The following is a 15,405-nucleotide window of genomic DNA, read 5'->3' on the forward strand; positions in this document are numbered from 1 at the left end:
TTATTCTGAAAAAAATGTACATTTAACAAACTTATCTGAAATGTATTTTGGTAATGATATAACAAGAAGATTTTTTAAAAGAAATAATTTGTTATATTAGAACAACCTGAAAGTTTTGCCTATTGATAGAGACTCCTTTTCTTACTCCAGGACTTTGTAAACCCACTTCAGTATGGCTTTGACCCCCATCAATCTACTCAAATAGCTTTTGCTGAGATCACCGACATTCTCCACATTGCCAAATGCGATCGATGCTTTGCAAGTCCTGAAATTCCAATGGCAGTAGCGCAGAACATACTCTCCCTTCCTTCTGCTCTTTCCCATCCTTCCATGCTGATTTTCCTTCTGTCTCACTGGCTATGCATGCTCCCTCAAACCTCACAATGTTGGGATTCCTTAGAGCTCAGTCCTGGAACTGCTGGTCTACTCCCTCTGCACTCACCTCCAAAATGATCTATTTCCATGGAATTGACACCATCTCCATGGGGATGGCTCCCAAGCATTCATATCCATCTCAGATCTCACCCATCTAGCTCAGATCTCACCCATCTAGCTCAGATTGGCATATCCAACTCCCTACTTGATGCCTCCACTTGGGTATCTCACATAATTCCTGAACATAAAATATCTAATATGGTATCTTTGATTTTCTTCCCTAAACCAGGAAAGAAAATCATTTCTTCTCAGTAAACAGCCCTAACATCCAACATTTATTCAAATCAAACCAAAAGCCCCCTTTATTCCTCTTTACTTCACAACCATCAGGAAGTTCCATCAGTTGTAATTCTAAAATATATTTTAAGTTTAAAACTTTCCCCTCCATTTCCACTTCATGGTCTTCCTCCAGGCCACCATGATCCCTTCTCTGGATTAGGACTCAATAATTTCCTAACAGGGGTCCCTGCTTCCCTTCTCGCTCCATCCAATCCATTCTCTAAGAGTACAAGTAATCGTTCAAAACATAAATCAGATTATGTCATATCTCACAAGTATTTCCACAGATTCTCACTGTACTTAGAAAAAAATCCAAATTCCTTACTAGGTCCTCCAAGGCCCCAAATGATCTATCCCATCTCTATACTGCTTAAGCCAATTCAAATTCAGTTTTCTGTTACCTGCAGCAGAAAGTAACCTTACTGACACAGAAGGGTTTAAGCCCAGAACTGACATAGCCAGATGTGTACTTCTGAAGAGAGCATCCTAGTGACATTGTGAAAGATGGATTTGAAGGCGACAAGCGTGGAGTTAAGAAGACTAGCTAGCAGGCTACTGCCATTGTCCAGGAAGTTGATGAGGGGCTGAACTAGATTACTAGAGCTTCAGAGGAAAGAATGAATTTGAGAAATGTTTAAGTAGACTATTTAACAGGACTTGGGATTAGCTATAGAGAGAGGGGGAGAGGCGATAACACCCACATTTCTGGTTTGGGAACCTGAGGACTTATTGATGCAACCAGCCAAGATGGGGGAAGACAAGGGAAGAGAAGTTTGGTGGGCGAGTGACGATGACAAGTCTCCTCTCGCTGTGCACTCAAGTGCCGCAGGAACATAGAAACTGCAGGTTGGGCCACAGGCACACAATCCAGAGTCCCACTGCCCAGCAGAAGGAATTCCCTGAGCAGCCTCTGTTACGCCCTCTACTGGCTGATCAAAAGGCTTAGGAAAAAACTTTTTTTTTTTCAGTTCATCCCTAATGATTTTTTTTAACATTTTTATTGGAGTATAATTGCTTTACAATGGTGTGTTAGTTACTGCTTGATAACAAAGTGAATCATCTATACATATACATATATCCCCATATCCCCTCCCTCTTGCGTCTCCCTCCCACCCACCCTATCCCACCCCATCCCACCCCTCCAGGTGGTCACAAAGCACCGAGCTGATCTCCCTGTGCTATGCGGCTGCTTCCCACTAGCTAGCTATTTTACGTTTGGTAGTGTATACATGTCCATGACACTCTCACTTTGTCCCAGCTTACCCTTCCTCCTCCCCGTGTCCTCAAGTCCATTCTCTATGTCTGTGTCTGTATTCCTTTCCTGCCCATAGGTTCTTCAGAACCTTTTTTTTTTTTGGAATTCCATATATATGTGTTAGCATACGATATGTTTTGCTCTTTCTGACTTACTTCACTCCGTATGACAGACTCTAGGTCCATCCACCTCACTACAAATAACTCAATTTCGTTTCTTTTTATGGCTGAGTAATATTCCATAGTATTTATGTGCCACATCTTTTTTATCCATTCATCTGTTGATGGACACTTAGGTTGCTTCCATGTCCTGGTTATCGTAAATAGAGCTGCAGTGAACATTGTGGAACATGACTCTTTTTGGAATTATGGTTTTCTCAGGGTATATGCCCAGTAGTAGGATTGCTGAGTCGTATGGCAGTTCTACTTAGTTTTTTAAGGAACCTCCATACTGTTCTCCATAGTGGCTGTATCAATTTACATTCCCACCAACAGTGCAAGAGGGATCCCTTTTCTCCACACCCTCTCCAGCATTTATTGTTTGTAGATTTTTTTTTTTTTTTTTGTGGTATGCGGGCCTCTCACTGTTGCGGCCTCTCCCGTTGTGGAGCACAGGCTCCAGACGTGCAGGCTCAGCAGCCATGGCTCACGGGCCCAGCCACTCCATGGCATGTGGGATCTTCCCGGATCGGGGCACGAACCCGTGTCCCCTGCATCAGCAGGTGGACTCTCAACCACTGCACCACCAGGGAAGCCCTACTGTTTGTAGATTTTTTGATGATGGCCATTCTGACTGGTGTGAGGTGATACCTCATTGTAGTTTTGATTTGCATTTCTCTAATGATGAGCGATGTTGAGCATCCTTTCATGTGTCTGTTGGCAATCTGTATATTTTCTTTGGAGAAATGTCTGTTTAGGTCTTCTACCCATTTTTGGATTGGGTTGTTTGTTTTTTTGATATCGAGCTGCATGAGCTGCTTATATATTTGGGGGATTAATCCTTTGTCAGTTGCTTCATTTGCAAATATTTTCTCCCATTCAGAGGGTTGTCTTTTCGTCTCGTTTATGGTTTCCTTTGCTGTGCAAAAGCCTTTAAGTTTCATTTGGTCCCATTTGTTTATTTTTGTTTTTAGTTCCATTTCTCTAGGAGGTGGGTCAAAAAGGATCTTGCTGTGATTTATGTCATAGAGTGTTTTGCCTATATTTTCCTCTAAGAGTTTTATAGTATCTGGCCTTACATTTAGGTCTTTAATCCATTTTGAGTTTATTTTTGTGTATGGTGTTAGGGAGTGTTCTAATTTCATTCTTCTTTTTTTCTTTTCTTTGTGGTACACAGGCCTCTCACTGTTGTGGCCTCTCCTGTTGCGGAGCACAGGCTCTGGACACGCAGGCTCAGCAGCCATGGCTCACGGGCCCAGCCACTCCACGGCTGGGATCTTCCAGGACCAGAGCATGAACCCGTGTCCCCTGCATCAGCAGGCGGACTCTCAACCGCTGCACCACCAGGGAAGCCCTAATTTCATTCTTTTACATGTAGCTGTCCAGTTTTCCCAGCACCACTTACTGAACAGGCTGTCTTTTCTCCATTGTATATTCTTGCCTCCGTTATCAATCATAAGGTGACCATATGTGTGTGGGTTTATCTCTGGGATTTCCATCCTGTTCCACTGACCTATATTTGTTTTTGTGCCAGTACCATACTGTTTTGATTACTGTAGCTTTGTAGTATAGTCTGAAGTTAGGGAACCTGATTCCTCCAGCTCTTTTTCTTTCTCAAGATTGCTTTGGCTATTCGGGGTCTTTTGTGTTTCCATACAAATTGTGAAGTTTTTTGTTCTAGTTCTCTGAAAAATGCCATTGGTAGTTTGATAGGGAGTGCACTGACTCTGTAGATTGCTTTGGGTAGTATAGTCATTTTCACAATGTTGATTATTCCAATCCATGAATGTGGTATATCTCTCCATCTGTTTGTATCATCTTTAATTTCTTTCATCAGTGTCTTATAGTTTTCTGCATATAGCACTTTTGTCTCCTTAGGTAGGTTTATTCCTAGGTATTTTATTGTTTTTGTTGCAATGGTAAATGGGAGTGTTTCCTTAATTTCTCTTTCAGATTTTTCACCATTAGTGTATAGGAATGCAAGAGACTTCTGTGCACTAATTCTGTATCCTGCTACTTTACCAAACTAATTGATTAGCTCTAGTCATTTTCCGGTAGCATCTTTAGGATTCTCTATGTATGGTATCATGTCATCTGCAAACAGTGACAGCTTTACTTGTTATTTTCTGATTTGGATTCCTTTTATTTCTTTTTCTTCTCTAATTGCTGTGGCTAAAACTTCCAAAACTATGTTGAATAAGAGTGGTGAAGAGTGGACAACCTTGTCTTGTTCTTGACCTTAGAGGAAATGGTTTCAGAAACACTGTATTTCTAATACAAAAAAGGCAAAGCCAAGTTGCATATTGTGAGGTTAGTTCTTTTACATAAAACAATATATGTGGGTTGGGTTGGATGAAGTTCTTTCTAGGGATTCTGAGTTTCCATTTTCTAATTCTAATTGAATAAAAAAACAGACTCAGTTATATTTTCCATAGAGAACTGAGTAATAGGAGGTGGGAGGAAACCTGAGTGCCATCCAGCCTACTCCATGGATGATCAGCTTAGACAGAGCGGCCCACAGCTCCTGTGCTGGGGTCTCTCCCAGCAGCAAAGTGGACAATGAGGGAAGTTCTAGCATCCCCTCTCCTCCTCTCCCCTTCCCCCTCCCCACCTTCTCCAATTCAGTTGACTATACTCTGTCTAACCAAGCTCAGAAGCAGTAACATTTAATCTGAAAACTGACAATCAGTGGACCATAAATGAATTCTAAGATTAATCTCATGAGCAAAATTCCCCATGACATGTTCCTTGTGAGCACACAGACTCCAGGGTCAACTGCCGGCCCCAATGCTGGGTTGAAGACCAGCCCGGCCACTCTAGCTGGAACCCGGGCAGCCACCTGATCTCACCTCAGGCTCTCAGCCCTTCATTTGTAAAGTAAGTACAATGCTATTTGCCCAGGCTCCTGTTCAGTGCCTATGGTGAGAAACAGTGGAAACAGTATATGGGAACGAGCTTTGCAAACTGTTATGAACTTCAGAAATCTAAGTCGTGTCGAAGCACCACTATGTAATGTATGTAACAGGTTTTATTTTTCTGAAACAAATCCTTCAGGTTCAAAAAATGTTTTTTCCAGCTGTGTAACAATGTAAAGGACGCAACTATGAACACTGTGGTGCGTGTCTCTTTTTGAATTATGGTTTTCTCAGGGTATATGCCCAGTAGTGGGATTGCTGGGTCATATGGTAGTTCTATTTTTAGTTTTTTAAGGAACCTCCATACTGTTTTCCATAGTGGCTGTATCAATTTACACTCCTACCATTTCAACCCACCTCTGCCTATGGATAACTCCTTCTCACAAGACCACCTCCTCCTATTTAGGGTGGCCCTCCTCAACCTAACAAGTTACTTTCTACTATATGATCCTGGTTTTATCTCCATCACTGCACTTCTCATAATCTTTAATGACTTCATCATCTCTTTGGCCACTAGAGTTCCAGCTGCAGTGAAAACAGAATTCCAACTCTCTTATTCACTCTTGCCCTCCTAGCCCCTGAGCACTGTAAAGACAGCAAATAGTAAGGTGTAACAAGTGCTTGTTGAAGAAATGAACATAATTTTAATATAAAAAGTAAAATCATGTCTATAAAATTAACTTACCTTCTAAAATTGTGTTTGAGTCATCTACAGCATTATCTAAAAAAAAGCAAACATGTCTTACATTAACTCATCTTCACTAGGTCCTTAAATAAACATTTCCACTCAGACCTAAATTTGGCTCTTTTTAGATTGGGGCTTCTTATAGAGACACTCACTAGAATATCAACTTTAATTTCTAAATTATATTCAAAGAATACATCAATAGGCTCGTATTATCCCTGCTGACATAAAACTTACACCATAAACAAGGAATAAACGTATCAACATGATCCAATTACTTCCTTGGTGACTTGAGAATGTCTTGTATTTCTGACTAAATCTATCTTTTTATTTCACATCTTTTTTGGAGTATAAATGCTTTACAATGTTGTGTTAGTTTCTGCTGTATAACAAAGTGAATCAGCTATATGTATACATATATCCCTATATCCCCTCCCTCGTGAGCCTCCCTCCCACCTTCCCTATCCCACCCCTCTAGGTGGTCCCAAAGCATTGAGTTGATCTCCTTGTGCTATGGAGCCTTTGTTCCACAAGCTATATTCATTTTCACAAATAAAAGGGGAGCTGACTTGCAGGAAACATCTGCTTAGACAAATACCTTACCTGAATTTTCTGTCCCTTCATTTTCCGATGGCTCAAACGCTGCAAAGTACACAGAAAAAATAATCCTTGAGCACCGTGTAACTCCCATTAAAACACAACATTTGCAGTATGGTTCAATGTCTAATTTATCTTTGAACCTCTGGGTCTCAGTCACTGGGAAGCGGCAGGTTACAGAGTAGAGCCAGGAAGAGTTTGGTCTGGAGTAAAACAGGCCTGGATTCAAATTGCAGGGCAGCCACTTTTAGCCAGAGGAGTAATTTTATATGCTTCCTTCCTGTAAAATGGGGAAAATTAAAGTTCCTCCCCAGTCACTTTTTACCTGGATCCAGTAATCTGTTTACCCCAGGGTGATACTGAATTTCATTTTTTTATTTGCTTCGTGACTGTAGTGGAGGCTCTGAGTTACCCGTGGCTCAGCCCGCTTATCACTCTGGGTCCAAGTTTTTACCAGGCAGATTCTCTACTTTGCTTAGGGAGCAATGCTTGGATCTTTCACCTGGGGCAAATGGCCTGCCTCCAGTCCCTGAGAGAGAGAGGGTTCTGCGGGCAGGTCTTAATCCACCACAGTCCAGGCTCATCTCTCTCTGCTCCACTGCAAAGGAGGCCCTTGTCTTGGCTGTGGTCTCCCCTCATGCCTGGCTGGCTCACTGCTTTCCTAGTCAGCCTGATCCCTATTTTTCCATCTTCCAAAATGCCTGAAAATTTCTGCTACCCTAAGAGCAAACTGTGTTGTTTTTCTAGCATGGTTACAAATATATTCTCCTTGTTCATTTAATAAAGAAAAAAATTTGAACATCTACTGTGTTTCAGATATTGTTACTAGTGCTCGAGTAGAGCAAGGGATAATTTTTAACAGATCATTTTCTATCCTTTCGGTGGCATTTGGAAGACAAAGGAGCAGTGAATGTTTGCTCACTCTGTCACCCTGAACGGTGTCTGCACTTAATATGCTCAAGTCTATCAACTGAAAAACAAATAAACAAGTCTTTTCTTTTTGTTGTTACTTTAATTTTATTCATTTATTTATTATGTCCTTTATTTTTTATTGAAGTATAGTTGATTTACAATGTTTCAGATGGATAGCAAAGTTATTCAGTTATACATGTGTGTGTGTGTGTGTGTGTGTGTGTGTGTGTGTGTGTATTCTTTTTCAGATTCTTCTCCATCATAGGTTCTCCCTGCCCTCTCCTTCCTCCATTTCACAATCTAATTTCTTCAGAGTCATTTGCACATGCTGTCTCCTCACTTCCTCTCCTCAACCCACTCCAGTCTGTCTTCCGGCCCTGATCACATCCCTGAAAATGCTCCCCTAAGACCTCCCACGAGCACTCATTTAACCCAATGGACACTTCCTGCCTTTACTGTATCAGGTCTCCTAGCAGCTCCTTGTCCTTGGACTCCAATGTGACCATACTCTCCTATGAGTCTTTCCTTTCTCCTTCTCAACCTCCATCACATCACCTTTTTCTTACCAGGCATTAAATATTGCTTTTTGTCAAAGTCCAGCCATTAATCCTCCTCTATTCCTACTCTCTCCTCTCTCCTTAAATGATCTCAGCCTTTGGCTTCAATCACAATGCATATTCTGATGATTCTCAAACTCAACTACGAATAGACTTCTGAGATCCAAACACCATCGGCTAACTTGGTATCTCCCCTTGGATGGCTCAACAGGCACTATCAGGATGTATAGACTGTACTCGTGACCTTCTGGCCCCAAGCCTGTTTTCCAGTCTCACCGTTTTAGGAAAAAGCACCCCACCCACCGGGTGCATAAGCACAACAGTGGATGTGGTTCCCGACACTGTGCTCTCTCTCCCCAGCTACACTTGCACATCTATCCCCACCAACTTTATCTTCTACTTCTCACCTTTGTCTACTTCCATTCACCTTCACTGCCACCACCCTGGTTTAAACCACTATCATCTCTGTCCAACTTCTGTCCACTGCAAACAGTTCTGCCAAGGTTACCAGTGAGGCCTCCATAGCACGAGATCCAAGGCAGGTCTTCAGTGCTCACTTGGGTGGGTCCTCAGCAGCCCAGGACACGGTTGAACACCCCTTTCTTAAAACTCATCTCCTGATGCCTCGTTTGGCAGAGATGTGACTCAGTGAACATCAAGTTTGGATAACTGCAGTAACCTAACTGGTCTCCCCACATCTACAATTTTTTTTTTTAGCCGCGTGGCACAGCTTATATAATTCTTAGCTTCCCTGCAGTGGAAGTGTGGAATCCTAACCATTGGACCACCAAGCAATTCCCTCCCCACATCTACTCTTGTCTCTCCAATCTATTTGCTACGTTTTAGACAGATCAATCCTTACAAAATGCACTGCTCTAGAACAGTGTTCCAAGGTGAAGATGAACGCCCTTGACCTCTGGACCCGGACCATCTCACAATCTCAGCCTCAGTTTCTCTTATGCTCAGCACTCCAGACACATCTTCCCATCAGCAGCTTCATTCTACGTTCCAGCATCCTTTCCCCTGTGGCCTTGTCAATTGTTCTACTCTTCAGCTCATACTTCAGCCTTCCCTGGTCCACAAACTAGGGTAGGGCCACTTTATACTCTTGTTGTACACTATACTCATTCTTACCAGTACTTAATGTAATTGTAACTGAATACTGAACTAAAATGATTTGTATCATTTCTACCCCACTGCTAAAATACACAGTCCATGAGAATATGAGCCATGTGTGTTCTTCACTGGAACTGCCCCAGTGTCCTACGTTTTGGACACAGGCTACGTGATACATATGTAGTATATGTAGTGTATGAATAAATAAATCAATTAGATGCTAAGACTGTACTGTCATTTGCCAGGTGTTTCCAATGTAGGCTTAATGCTTTCCAGGACATTTTTTATGTGGAAAGCTGGTTCCCTCTACAGCCTTAACAAGCTTTATCCTTTCCAGGTCCTAGAATTTGGAATGTTTAATACAGAATATATTCTGTTCTCTGGCTGAAAAACGGTTTTCTTTTCACCCGACTTACAGCTTTATGTGTGTGTGTGTGTGTGTGTGTGTGTGTGTGTGTGTGTGTGTGTGAGCGCGTGTGTGTGTGTATGTGTGTGTATGATATACATATACTTGGTCACTTGGCTTCCCTATCTGGGTTCCTGATTAGATCTATTTGATTTGAAAAAGTTTGTGTTCTATAACAAGGTAATTCAAAGTATCTCATCAAAACTTGATGACCCCTCAGGTCATATTTTTACCCTGTTAACATTTTAAATTATATTTATTATGACATTCTTCCTATGAAAATATCTTTACTTTCACAACATCTTTTTTAGCATTTTATCTAATTTTACACTTCTTGAAAATTTGATTTTAAAATTCTCTAGATCTAGTCTGCAACTTGCATTCCAAACGTTCTTTCCAGCATATTTAGAAAAACACCACAGTGACTGGCAGAAATTAGAAAACTATCTCAAATCCCACATCTACATGCAACTTATAAATTCCAAATTCCTATTTTCTCCTTCAAATTCAAAATTGAAAAAAAGAATCTAAATTCAATTGTAGTGGCCAAGTTATAAAAAAAAATATTAGTCCCTAGAGATAGACTGCAGGATTCTTCCAATGGGATCCTTCATATCCCATTAGGAACAGCCACTGTGGATGGTGATCTTGGTAGGGTCTAAAATTTTAAAATCACATGATTAATAAATCAGCATCTTAGATCTACATGCAGCCCTTCCTAATTTTCTTCACTTGAGATTCACCAACTGACATGAGACCACAAATGTTTTGGAAGTAGAGACTCTATATTATTCATAACTGAATGTCAAGCCCTAAAACCATCCAGCACATAGAAGTCCTCCATATCTGACTCAAGCACTACACATTTCTTCATCCTTCTTGTTTCACAGACAGTTATACCCAATGGGCTTCTTTCCTTCTACAGAGTCATCTTTGAAGATATTAGAATAAAAACGATCCATCACTGGTATTTTATCATTTCTTAGTCATGTGGACTTATGCAAAATTACTTACATTCTCTGAACCCTACTTCTTTCATCTGGGAAGAGTAGTGAAAACATAATCTACTTGATGAGTTTAATAAAACAGCATGAGAAGTGCTGGCGCAACAAGAGGAGCTATAACTGTCTAAATCAGAATCTGATGCCAGAACTATTTTCTTTATGCTGCCCTGAAGCCCGGAATGAAGTTCTGCTACATCTTTCTCCATGCTGGCAGATCAGTCATCTTTATTTAACTAAAATTAACCTTCAGAAGCAGCTAGAGTAGTTAAACTCTGACTAAAGTAGTCTTTCAAGCAAGGGACTTATTTTTCATTCAAAGAGAGCTATGACTATAAAGTAATGAGATGTGTTTTCTTGAATAATTTGTAACCACTTCCTAAGGCACCTTGCAAAGAATTTAAGAAACAATTTAGGCAACAGCAGAACCAATGGAATAGGTAGACAATCTCCCCAAGTAAACTCTTTGAGAACTGCCCATTCATTTGGATCTTTTAAGTTATGGTGTAAATTTATAGCTAAAATACTACTCTCCATACTTCACAGTCAAACTCTGAGTAGACTTTAAAACAAGTAGGTAACTTAAGGTCAAGAAGCATTTTCAGACCTTGCTCATCATACTCTTGGTAGGTGATGTCATCTGCAAAAAAGAGAGTAAAACCAAAATAAGTATCACTTATTTAATAAGTATTGCTTATTACAATATTACTTGAGTCATTCTGTGTAACTGCTTAGCTAAAAAACACAACTTAGTCTCAAATACAGAATTCTGTTCCTTTAAATATTAATGTTTGCACAATCAGTGAGAAATGCCTCTGGCCAAAAGAACAATAAGAGGAAAGGGCAGGTAAATTATTTTCATAAAATTTCCTCAGGTTGGCGGGGGGACCTTCAAGATGGCGGAGTAGTAAGACGTGGAGATCACCTTCCTCCCCACAAATATATCACAAATACATCTACATGTGGAACAACTCCTACAGAACACCTACTGAACGCTGACAGAAGACCTCAGACTTCCCCAAAGGCAAGAAACTACCCATGAGACTGTGTAGGGCAAAAGAAAAAAAAAAAAAGAAAAAACAGAGACAAAAGATTAGGGATGGGACCTGCCCCTCTGGGAGGGAGCTGTGAAGGAGGAAAAGTGTCCACACACTAGGAAGCCCTATCACTGGAGGAGACGGGGGGCAGAGTGGGGAAGCTTCAGAGCCACGGAGGAGGGCAAAGCAACAGGGGTGCAGAGGGCAAATCGGGGAGATTCCCACCCAGAGGATCGGTGCCAACCGGCACCCACCAGCCCGAGAGGCTTGTTTGCTCACCCGCCGGGGCAGGCGGGGGCTGGGAGCTGAGGCTCGGGCTTCAGGTCAGACCCCAGGGAGAGTATTGGGGTTGGCTGTGTGAAAACAGCCTGAAGGGGGCTAGCGTGCCACAGCTAGCCGGGAGGGAGTCCAGGGAAAAGTCTGGAACCTCCTAAGAGGCAAGAGACCATTGTTTCGGGGTGCATGAGGAGAGGGGATTCAGAGCACCACCTAAACAAGCTCCAGAGACAGGCGCAAGCCACGGCTATCAGCGCAGACCCCAGAGATGGGCATGAAACACTAAGGCTGCTGCTGCCACCACCAAGAAGCCTGTGTGCGAGCACAGGTCACTATCCACGCCTCCCCTCACAGGAGCTGTGTAGCCCGCCACTGCCAGGGTCCCAGGATCCAGGGACAACTTCCCAGGGAGAACGCACGGCACGCCTCAGGCTGGTGCAATATCACTCTGGCCTCTGCTGCCGCAGGCTCACCCCGCATCCGTACCCCTCCCTTCCCCCAGACTGAGTGAGCCACAGGCCCCGAATCAGCTACTCCTTTAACCATGTCCTGTCTGAGCGAAGAACTGATGCCCTCAGGACACCTACACGCAGAGGCGGGGCCAAATCCAAAGCTGAACCCTTGGAGCTGTGGGAACAAAGAAGAGAAAGGGAAATCTCTCCCAGCAGCCTCAGGAGCAGCGGATTAAAGCTCCATAATCAACTGGGTGCACCCTGCATCTGTGAAATACCTGAATAGACAATGAATCATCCCAAAATTGAGGCAGTGGACTTTGGCAGCAACTGGAGACTTGGGGTTTGCTTTCAGCATCTAATTTGTTTCTGGTTTTATGTTTATCTTACTTTAGTATTTAGAGTTTATTATCATTGATAGATTTGTTTACTGATTTGCCCACTTCCTTTTTTTTTTATAGCTTTTTTTCCTTTTTCACTTTTTGTGAGTGTGTATGTGTATGCTTCTTTGTGTGATTTTGTCTCTACAGCTTTGCTTTTACCATTTCTCCTAAGGTTCTGTCAGTTTTTTTGTGGTTTTTTTTCATATAGCTTTTAGTGTTTGTTATCATTGGTGGATTTGTTAATTGGTTTGGTTCCTCTCTTCTTTCTTTTTTTAAATTACTCTTTAATTGAAAAAAAATTTTTTCTATTTTTTATTTTAATAACTTTATTTATTTTATTTTTTCTTGCTTTATTTTTTTTCTCCCTTTTCTTCTGAGCCATGTGGCTGACGGGTTCTTGGTGCTCAGGGCGGGTGGCAGGCCTAAGCCTCTTACGTGGAAAAGCCAAGTTCAGGACATTGGTCCACCAGAGACCTCCCGGCCCCATGTAATGTCAAACGGGGAAAGCTCTCCCAGAGATCTCCATCTCAATGCTAAGACCCAGCTCCACTCAACGACCAGCAAGCTACAGTGCTGGACACCCTATGGCAAACAACTAGCAAGACAGGAACACAACCCCACCCATCAGCAGAGAGGTTGCCTAAAATCATAATAAGGTCACAGACACCCCAAAACACACCACTGGATGTAGTTCTGCCCTCCAGAAAGACAAGATCCAGCCTCATCCACCAGAACACAGGCACCAGTCCCCTCCACCAGGAAACCTAAACAACCCACTAAACCAACCTTACCCACTGAGGGCAGACACCAAAAACAACGGGAACTACAAACCTGCAGCCTGTGAAAAGGAGACCCCAAATGCAGTTAAGTTAAGCAAAATGAGAAGACAGAGAAACACACAGCAGATGAAGAAGCAAAATGAAAACCCACCAGACAAAACAAATGAACCAGAAATAGGCAGTCTACCTGAAAAAGAATTCAGAGTAATGATAGCAAAGATGATCCAAAATCCTGGAAATAGAATTAAGAAAATACAAGAAACATTTAACAAGGATCTAGAAGAACTAAAGACCAAACAAACAATGATGAACAACACAATAAATGAAATTTAAAATTCTCTAGAAGGAATCAATAGCAGAATAACTGAGGCAGAAGAACAGATAAGTGACCTGGAAGATAAAATAGTGGAAATAACTACTGCAGAGCAGAATAAAGAAAAAAGAAAGAAAAGAATTGAGGACAGTCTCAGAGACCTCTGGGACAACATTAAACGCACTAACATTCGAATTATAGGGGTCCCAGAAGAAGAAGAGAAAAAGAAAGGGACTGAGAAAATATCTGAAGAGATTATAGTTGAAAACTTCCCTAATATGGGGAAGGAAATAGTCATTCAACTCCAGGAAGCACAGACAGTCCCATACAGGATAAATCCAAGGAGAAACACACCAAGACACATATTAATCAAACTATCAAAAGTTAAATAAAAACAAAATATATTAAAAGCAACAAGGGAAAAACAACAAAAAACATACAAGGGAATCCCCATAAGGTTAACAACTGACTTCTCAGCAGAAACTCTGCAAGCCAGAAGGGTGTAGCAGGACATATTTAAAGTGATGAAAGGGAAGAACGTACAACCAAGATTACTCTACAGCAAGGATCTCATTAAGATTCGACCGAGAAATTAAAACCTTTACAGACAAGCAAAAGCTAAGACAATTCAGCACCACCAAACCATCTTTACAACAAATGCTAAAGGAACTTCTCTAGGCAGGCAACACAAGAGAAGGAAAAGACCTACAATAACAAACCCAAAACAATTAAGAAGATGGTAACAGGAACATGCATACTGATAATTACCATTAATGTAAATGGATTAAATGCTCCAACCAAAAGACACAGACTAGCTGAATGGATACAAAAACAAGACCCATATATATATGCTGTCTACAAGAGACCTACTTCAGACCTAGAGACGCATACAGACTGAAAGTGAGGGGATGGAAAAAGATATTCCATGCAAATGGAAATCAAAAGAAAGCTGGAGTAGCATTTCTCATATCAGACAAAATAGACTTTAAATTACAGAATGTTACAAGAGACAAAGAAGGACACTACATAATGATCAAGGGATCAATCCAAGAAAATATAACATTTGTAAGTATTTATGCACCCAACATAGGAGCACCTCAATACATAAGGCAAATGCTAACAGCCATAAACGGGGAAACCGACAGTAACACAATAATAGTAAGGGACTTCAACACCCCACTCTCACCAATGGACAGATCATTCAAACTGAAAATAAATAAGGAAACACAAGCTTAAAATGATACATTAAACAAGATGGATTTAATTGATATTCACAGGACATTCCATCCAAAAACAACAGAATATATTTTCTTCTCAAGTGCTCATGGAACATTCTCCAGGATAGATCATATCTTGGGTCACAAATCAAGCCTTGGTAAATTTAAGAAAACTGAAATCTTATCAAGTATCTTTTCCGACCCCAGTGCTATGAGACTAGATATCAATTACAGGAAAAAAACTGTGAAAAATATAAACACATGGAGGCTAAATAACACACTAATAAATAACCAAGAGATCACTGAAGAAATCAAAGAGGAAATCAAAAAATGCCTAGAAACAAATGACAATGAAAACACGATGACCCAAAACCTATGGGATGCAGCAAAAGCAGTTCTAAGAGGGAAGTTTATAGCAATACAATCCTACCTCAAGAAACAAAAAACATTTCAAATAAAAAACCTAACCTTACACCTAAAGCAATTAGAGAAAGAAGAACAAAAAAAACCAAAGTTAGCAGAAGGAAAGAAATCATAAAAATCAGATCAGGGCTTCCCTGGTGGCGCAGTGCTTGAGAGTCCGCCTGCCGATGCAGGAGACGCGGGTTCGGGCCCCGTTTCGGGAGGCTCCC

General features: G+C 41.3%; 1 protein-coding gene across 1 annotated transcript in view; it reads right to left on the bottom strand.

The window, feature by feature from the left end:
• The window catches only part of ASPH (aspartate beta-hydroxylase), a 216,926-nt gene that overhangs the window by 119,692 nt on the left and 81,829 nt on the right, over positions 1 to 15,405 (bottom strand). The window contains exons 11-12 of the mRNA XM_007471474.1: positions 10,924 to 10,956; positions 5,728 to 5,763 (exon numbers count right to left, since the gene is read on the bottom strand). Of these exons, the coding sequence (XP_007471536.1) occupies positions 5,728 to 5,763; positions 10,924 to 10,956 (69 nt within the window). The remainder of the gene's footprint in view (positions 1 to 5,727; positions 5,764 to 10,923; positions 10,957 to 15,405) is intronic.

Source organism: Lipotes vexillifer, unplaced genomic scaffold, assembly GCF_000442215.2.
Source record: "Lipotes vexillifer unplaced genomic scaffold, Lipotes_vexillifer_v1.1 scaffold165, whole genome shotgun sequence".
NCBI lineage: Eukaryota > Metazoa > Chordata > Mammalia > Artiodactyla > Lipotidae > Lipotes > Lipotes vexillifer.